The 8,771-nt window shown below is 41.1% G+C and overlaps 1 protein-coding gene across 2 annotated transcripts in view; it reads right to left on the bottom strand.

Moving 5' to 3' along the window:
- Positions 1-5,385: 5,385 nt before the first annotated feature.
- The window catches only part of TGFBR2 (transforming growth factor beta receptor 2), an 87,705-nt gene continuing 84,319 nt past the window's right edge, over positions 5,386-8,771 (bottom strand). For both annotated transcript variants that reach the window (XM_003826141.6, XM_034956015.4), the window contains one exon: positions 5,386-8,103. In XM_003826141.6, the coding sequence (XP_003826189.2) occupies positions 7,924-8,103 (180 nt within the window). In that variant the 3' untranslated portion in view covers positions 5,386-7,923. The remainder of the gene's footprint in view (positions 8,104-8,771) is intronic.

The raw sequence follows: 8,771 nt of genomic DNA, 5'->3' as shown, positions 1-8,771 counted from the left end.
ATATACTTGTTGTTAAATTCCATAATATTCTTTGAGTACCATGGATTGCTCCTACGTTGTGTCAGGGGCTGTTAAACACAGGGGGTGGCATTAAAAGAGGATACAATGGGTGGGGGAAAAGTTGTCAATTTCACTTCATTCCCATATTCCTGGGAAGAAAAAATCATAACCGCTGGAAAAATGATAGATGTTCAAAAAGTATGTGCAAACATTCAGATAAAGAGTAATCTTTACAGGATGTTTTAATTATCATACAGTACAAACATTATCATTTTTTTCATTAAGATAGGAAATTATCATTGTTTTCATTAAGATAGGAAATGAAACCAAATAAAATTTGTGAAAATGTCAGTCATCTTTGGGAAGGCCTCAAATGAACAAGGGAGAGTCTTGAGCTTGGTATCCTTTCATCTTGGAAGAATTCATAGCTGGGAATTGGCTAAAGCTTTGCAGTGGGTCGAATGATGGTTTCCAATGAGATCTGTCCATGCCTTAGTCTTCAGAACTTGTGAATATGACCTTATTTGGAAAAATGGATTTTACAGGTGTAATTAAGTTAGGAATCTTGAGATGATATCATCCTGGATTACCCAGGTGGGCTCTAAATCACATGAAAAATGTTCTCATAAAAATTTCAGAGAGAGTGAAGCCTGCAGACACCTTCATTTCAGGCTTCTAGCCTCCAGAACTATGAGATAATAAATTTCTGTTGGTTTAAGTCACAAGATTCGGGCAACGCATTACAGCAGCTCTAGGGATCTAATACAAGCTCCTTAAAAGAGAGTTGTAAGAGACCTGGAGGAACAAGGCTGTCCTCTTAGGGTAACAACAGTGACTACAGCACTACGACCACATAGGTAGATATGGGACAGCAGTCAAACTCATATTAGGAGTTTCTCTGCAAAAGTCAGACATTTTTTGCTGCCAGCTGTTTTATTCCAGAGACATTACCAATTAGAACATGCTGATCATATGCTGTTGGTTAGTATGTCTGTCTCCTCAGCTGATTTGTGAATTTCTAAAGACCAAGAGCCTTCATTTCTTTCTTCGACAAAACTTAATTGAAAGACTGTTATATTCTCCACTCTTTGCTAGGTGCTAAGATGCTGAGTAACACATAGTTATTGTTTTCAAGATGCCAGCCGACCTTGGGTGATACACCACATTGCATTCAACTAATGTTTGATGGAGGAAATAAATATGGATAGATAAAATGGTTTGGAAGAGTAGACAGTTTTTTACTGACAGAGACCTGGGTTCAAGTTGTATAAACCTGGATAATTTCCTTAACGGTAAAATGGAAAAAAGTAACACCTACCTTGTAGGGCTTCTAGGATGATTAGCATATATTTAAAATATAGGTCCCACATAAAGTACATATTTTCAAATGCCTGTAATGTTACTAATAAATGAGGAACTAATGTTCCAGCAAAGATTATACCTTGCATCCTTGCATTAATATTTTAGTACGTTTTCCATGTGTTTTTACTTATTTCATTTTTCTCCAGCTTTCTAATGTAGGCAGGGCAGGGATGATTCTCACATGGAACAAAGAACAAGACACTGAATCCATAAAAGAAGAGGATGGTAATGGAGCTAGACAACCCCCTAGATTTCCTGTCTCACAGGGCCCTGTATTTCCCACCACAGCCATGCCATTCACCTGGTTGAGAAAGCCCTTCAAGGAAAAAGGGTGGTCTGCTCACAATTACAGTTTAAACATGACTCATCTTCCTTAACAGTCAATTTTACCCAAAAATTTGGGGAACAATATATCCTTAAAATACTGCAACAACACAGCTTCATTTTAAAGAATGCAAAAACTGAATTATAATAATGAATACTTATGTGCATCAGTCTCTGTTCTAACCATTTAAAAAACCAGTATTTCATTTAACTCTTACAACTTTCCCAAGTAGATCTTATCATTATCCTCATTCTACACATTAAGAAACCAGGAAATAAAAACAGCTAAAAGACTTACACAAAGTTACAGTTAGTGGCAGAGCTGGGATTTGAACCCAGGAGATTTGGCTCTAGAGGTTCCAATTTTAACCACTTTGTTATCAATGTTTAGACAATTTATTATGAATATTTTAATGGACCTAGGGTACCAGGGCCACAGTTATTTTATTCTATTGTCTATCATTGTGGGCATAGGTCAGGGGAAGACAGAGGAGAATTTCAGAAGCACTGTGCTACACAGGCTGTTTACAGAAATGATTTTTAAGGATCAATTGTGTGTGTGTGTGTAGAGAGAGCATGAGAGAGCAAGAGAGCAAGCATTTCACAGTGTGTGCAATTTTAGCTTAATTAGAATAGGAAGACTATTAACAAGTTATTTTTAAATGCACCAAAGATCAGGAGGCATATCAGAATTAAATTACACCATGTGAGGCTGATTGGCAGCCCATGTAATGTGGGCAAGTTCACAGTCTCGTCTTTTATCAGCACAGTTTGCAAAGTAGGCCTGAAAGGCATGGCCCCAAACCCATAGAGCGTGGAGCTATAGTTATTCAAGTAAAAAAAAAAGAAACTAGTTGGAAATGTGATAAGCAATGATTAGCTAACCTATTTCAGGAGGAAAATGAACAAAATGAGCAGATGCCGACTGTAGTGGCTTTAGTGAAAAAGGATAGATACACTTGTTTAAATGAAAAGTTCTCTGTCACCTGAAGACAGAATTTCCCTTAGGACCAGACCACTAGTGTGTCATTTGCATAGAGAGCTTAAAACAAAAACAGCCACCACAAATAGAAACTCCTGGGCACAAATATAGACTGCATTCAAAGGATGCTGACTGGTGCAAGGGACTGAGTCCATGCTGAGGGCACTTGGAGACCAATTGCCAGTTGGGAATGTTCCTGACCTTGCAGTAGCAAGAACTAAAATAACCCCAGCAAAACAAAGCGTGGAAGAAGGGAGAGGGGTTAGAAGACCTTGGCTTCTGTTTTGGCTGAAGCTCTTGGGCTGCAGCCCGGAGCCCATGTGCATTTGAGGAATAACTTTTCCTCCCTGGGTTCCCTCATGGGTAACTCCCTCCTCTCCAGTGCTAACTGCATCTGTCTCCTCCTTATTTTGGACTGTTGAATCAAACCCTTGAGCTCTCCAGAGGCTCCACGTTGTTACCCCCTAACTCCAGCTTTATCTTGTGTTCAAGGTGGGGATTTGATCCCTGGAGTCCAACCGCTTCAGTTCAAATTCTCATGCTAATGATTGCGACCCTTAGCTAGACCTTGCTCTCTGCCTCAGTTTCCTCCTCTATAAGATGGAGGTAAGATACTTCGCAGGGTTGTTGAGAGGATTTAAGCAGATAAGGTAAAACAGAGAATAGTGTTTGGCGCTTATCAAGTACTCAATAAATGTTAGGAATTAATATGAATTTGCCTCCTTGGGTAGAGCTCCCTAACTTCAATTATTCCTATTAACACCTCCTGTAGTTGTCATGCATGAGTATCGTCTACTTAATGTATTTTAATAATCAATTCAAGTTTTTAAACTCAGCCATATTTCAAGCAATATTATTTGTGAAAGCCCAGGCTGTGTTAATGATTTTTTTCTAATGTATGTTAATGATCCACTAAAATAAAGGTGGATCTATTTTTATAAAGGTGGCACAATCTTAAATCATCTCAGATACCAGTACACATTTCACACATTAGGAAACACAGTCTACACACATTCACTCATCTTCCAGTTGTTCTCTCAGCAAGCATGTAGACAACACTTACCATGTGAATGGAGAGGAAGTCAGGCAATAGAAATGGAAAAGCATCTTTTCTGCCTCCACTGAGCAGAGACCCAGAGAGAGATGAGAACAATGATCCAGTAGCAGAGCTTTTCTTCATGGGGTAGCCTTTTGGTCCTGCTTGGGCAGGTCAGTTCCCTCAGGAAACAGCAGGAAATAAAGAACCAAGCATGTCAGGTGTTCCAAATTCCAGTTCCAAGACAACTTGGCCCTGCATCCAGATTCTACATGGTGAGACCCTGGGCTTCTTATCTGAGCTCTCTGACCATCTGTTTCCTCATCTGTTAAATGGGCATAGTATGTACCTCACCGAGCTAGTGGAGGATTCAATCTGATGACATAGCGAGTACTCAGTGAATGAGCGCTCTCCCCCGATTATGTGTTCACACAGGACCCACGTTTCCTGTCCTGCAGACCTGGGGACTGTACCCATTTTCCTCTGTTGTAAATGCTCTCTAGGTTTGTACCTAAAAATCTGCTTCTTGGCCTAAGCAGGCCTTGGCATACTAAACCAACTTAACATTGGCCAGCATGTAGTGAAGGCTTTCCAAAAAGTTCAAGACCCATCTTCAAAAGCCTCATGTGTCTTCTTACCACAATTTTATCTTGTATAGGATGAGGCTTGTAAAATCTCATTTTACACATGATGAAACTGAGGCACGGAGAGGTTAAGTAATTTGCCCAGATCACAAAGCTGGCAAATGGAGGAGCAGGTAACCTCTACAATTAGTAACCACTAAAATTGCTACTAATAAAGACAAGACTATAACTAAGGCCCACAGTAGGACCACATCATCTAGCTCAGTGATTCTCCACTGAGAGGGACTTTGTCTTTCAGGGGACGTTTGGCAATGTCTGGAGAAATTTTTGGTTGTCACAGCTGTGGGGTGGGTGCTACTGGCATCTAGTGGGTGGAGGCGAGGGATACTGCTAGACATCCCACAGTGCACAGGACGGCTTCCCTCCCTCCCAACACACAATTATCCAATGCAAAAATAAGTCAGCAGTGCTAAGGTTGAAATACCCTGGTGCAGGCACTATGACATTAACTATTTAGAACCCAGTCGATAACTAAGAAGAAGCTACAGAATCTCTCAGATTCCAAAACAGGTAGCATGAAGTGCAGGCAGAAAATCTCATGCACTCTGTCACAAGAAATGACCAGGAGACAATTTCCTAAGGCATATTCATCTCACCATTCACGTAAATCAATTAAAAGCACCAAATGGATGTGGTATCTGGGTAGAAAAGGGAAGCATGGAATACGACAAGAGTCAAGAAGAGAGCCAACAGCTTGCTAGTATGAGGAATAGAGAAAACAGAAGAAGCGGTAGAAACATTGGCTGTGAAAATCCCTGCAAGAAACAGCCATGTGGATAGAGGCAGCTCCTGAGACTGTGGGAAGAGGTCGTCTGGGCATTCAGAGGGACATCATGCCAGGACGGCAGCATGGCAGGCAGGCCATGAGCAGCATCTGCTTCATCTCATGTTACTGAGCTTGTGACTTTTTTTTTTTTTTTTTTTTTTTAAGGACTGTGAGACTGTCAGTTGAGGAAGACAGTACGAAAAAGTTGGAGATTATTTACTTGGTGACGTTTTCTGCATAAATTGCAAAATAACCAAATGAGGCAAATGGATTTAGCTACTAGGAATGGGAACAGGAGGCAGGATGCTCACCTGAGTATTTTGCTTTATTCAATCTAATAAACATTTTATTTATGTAAAAGACAAACAATGCATAGAATGAAAATAAGTGCTTGAGACTTCTGATATAAAAAGAGTATATAGCATTCACATTCCTATTTTAATACATGAGTACAGCTGAAGTGTTCCATAAAAGAATAAAACTTTCCCTTTATGTATAGTAGTGAAAAAAGTCAGTATTTTTAGGAACTACAGAATGTTATTCCTTGGTCTTTTTTCTTGAATAAGAAAAAAAAAACATAAACAAAACAAGCCACAGTATCCTCTGACACTACATTCCAGTTTATGCTGATAACCCAGAAGTGAGAATACTCTTGAATCTTGAATATCTCATGAATGGACCAGTATTCTAGAAACTCACCACTAGAGGTCAATGGGCAACAGCTATTGGGATGGTATCAGCATGCCCTACGGTGCAAGTGGAATTTCTAGGCGCCTCTACGCTACTGCAGCCACACTGTCTTTAACTCTCAGCCCACCCACACTGAGGAGGGTGCCTAGAGGTTCTATTTCCAAACCTTTGCATGTATCTTAAAAATCTCAATAAAATGAGACCTTCCACCATCCAAACAGAGCTGATATTCTCACTACCAGTCCCTCTCTAATATTCCTATTTGGCTGAAAATAAGTAGCTTCAAAAAGTTTTAAAAAAGAGATTACTTGCAGCATTAACACTTCTTTGTTGATTAACAAGTTTCCTATGGAGTTTTAAAGCTCATACTTTGTTCTTGTCCTTGTGGACACAAATTTTCTAACTGCAAATGGGACCTTTGTGTCCCACATTCAAATCCTCTCTAGTAATTTCTGCAAAGGTTGAGAAGGCTGGCATGATGGAGAGAACGGTAACCATGAGGAAAGCTTCTTGGAGTAAAGCACTCCTCTCTCCAATGCAGAGGGTAAAACTATTAACATATAAGCAAAAGAAACTTGGGCTAACTGAGACCCTTAAAGGAGTTCCCCTTTAGTCCAATAAAAGGCCAGCTTCAAATCTTAACACCAGATAAGGTAGTCAAAATCATATTATATACCCAGAGAATGACTGCTTGAATGGACATTTCTTACAAGGGACCTTGGTTAGGTGCAGATTTAATTCCTAGACTGGGGTCCAGGTAGGCAGTGGAAAGAGCTAATGTTTACAGTGAGAAGTGAGGCAGCTTTGTAAGTGTCTCCACACCTTCACGTTTTGTGAACGTGGACTGGAGATAACTGAAAACCATCTGCTATCCTTACCTGGGGATCCAGATTTTCCTGCAAAATCTCCAACTATTTATAAAGTGGCTTCACTTTCTGAAACGCTGTGCTGACCAAACAAAACATATGTTTGGAGTGCCTGAGGTCATAGTCCTGACAATGATAGTATTGTGTAGTTGAAATCCTCTTCATCAGGCCAAACTGTGCTTGAGCAATCAGGAGCCCAGAAAGATGGAACCCATTGGTGTTTGTATAGAAAACTAGAAAATCAAGTCAAGTGTAATGAAAAAGTAAACACGATAAAGCCTAGAGTGAGAATTTGCTCCTTTTTAGAAAAGGATGAAGGCTGGGAGCAGAGAATAGTAACATAAGTGCAGGGGAAAGATGAAAAAAAGAACAATTTTTCATTAGTAGGTGGTGGGGCAATCGCATGGATGGGGACATCTGTTCTGATTTTTCTGCAACCCATGAAGGTAAAAAGTGGGGTTCAAAACATTCAAGGTATTAAAGATGGGGTAGAGTTTCTAAACTAGGTTGAGGGAGAGTTTCTAAACTAGCCCCCCAGATTTGGGGCTTGGAGCTTAAATGAAAAGTCCAGGAGAAATAAGGGCACACAGGAACCCCAGGAACACTGGTCCCCAAACAGTGCCACTGTACTTAGTTCCATGGCCAGAAGAGAAGTGCTAGGCAGGGAATGATTATTTTGCAAAAGCAAGTGCAATGTGGTCATAGCTGGCTGTGAGACATGGAGCCTCTTTCCTCATGCAAAGTTCACTGTTTTACAGTCAGAGAACCACTGCATGTGTGATTGTCAAATGCTAATGCTGTCATGGGTCCCTTCCTTCTCTGCTTGGTTCTGGAGTTCTCCAATAAAACCAATTTCCTGGGAATATTTGATGTTTTTCCTTGTCTCTTTTCAAGGTATGGCTATATATATAGAGATATAGACATATATAGATATATATATATAAAACATAGCTATTCATATTTATATACAGGCATTAATAAAGTGCAAATGTTATTGGCTATTGTAAAAATCAATCTCATTTCCTGAGGAAGTGCTAACACAGCTTATCCTATGACAATGTCAAAGGCATAGAATGCTCTATGTCACCCACTCCCTGCTGCTGTTGTTTCTGCTTATCCCCACAGCTTACAGGGAGGGGAGTGACCCCCTTGGTTTTCCAGGAAGCATCAGTTCAGGGGCAGCTTCCTGCTGCCTCTGTTCTTTGGTGAGAGGGGCAGCCTCTTTGGACATGGCCCAGCCTGCCCCAGAAGAGCTATTTGGTAGTGTTTAGGGAGCCATCTTCAGGAATCTTCTCCTCCGAGCAGCTCCTCCCCGAGAGCCTGTCCAGATGCTCCAGCTCACTGAAGCGTTCTGCCACACACTGGGCTGTGAGACGGGCCTCTGGGTCGTGGTCCCAGCACTCAGTCAACGTCTCACACACCATCTGGATGCCCTGTAGCAGGAAAGAGATCCAAAGGGCACCATGAGTTGGTGGGCTCCGCGGAAGGCAAGGTGGCCTGCTGACCTTGTTGCTATAGTGAGTGCAAGCAGGGTCCAAAAGTGCCTGTGCATTTAACATGTGCTGACTGAGTGCCTGCTGCTGCAGGCCAGCCAGTTCCATGTGGAAAGGGTGGTGGGGGGTTTGTGCTGGTGGCAGCTGTGCTCAAAACCTACCATACTTTTTGGCTCTGGTGCTATCTGATCACAATAGGTCCTGACAGCACAATGATCCTCTGCTGGGCTTCTGGGGTACACTAACACTCCCAACACCTGAAAATTCCCCACGTAGTGGCCCTTAATATCATTTTAACACCTTTCTATTTAGAGAAGTTCTTGCTGCACAGCAAAATTGAGTGGAAAGTACAGAGAGTTTTCACAAAACCCCTTCCCCATATAGGCACAGCCTTCTCCACCTTGACATCATGCATGCATCTATGTGGTACATTTGTTATAACTGATGAACTAACACTGACATATCATTATCAATCAAATTCATAGTTTACATTAGGGTTCACTCTTGGTGTTGTATATTCCAGGGGTTTTGACAAATGTATAATGACGTGTATCTACCATTATAGTATCATGCGGAATAGTTTCTCTGCCCCTCAAATTCCCTGCATT

The sequence above is a fragment of the Pan paniscus genome, chromosome 2 (genome assembly GCF_029289425.2).
Source record: "Pan paniscus chromosome 2, NHGRI_mPanPan1-v2.0_pri, whole genome shotgun sequence".
NCBI classification, from domain to species: Eukaryota; Metazoa; Chordata; class Mammalia; order Primates; family Hominidae; genus Pan; species Pan paniscus.
Note: the sequence above shows the minus strand (reverse complement) of the source record. Positions and strands in the feature narration are given on the sequence as shown.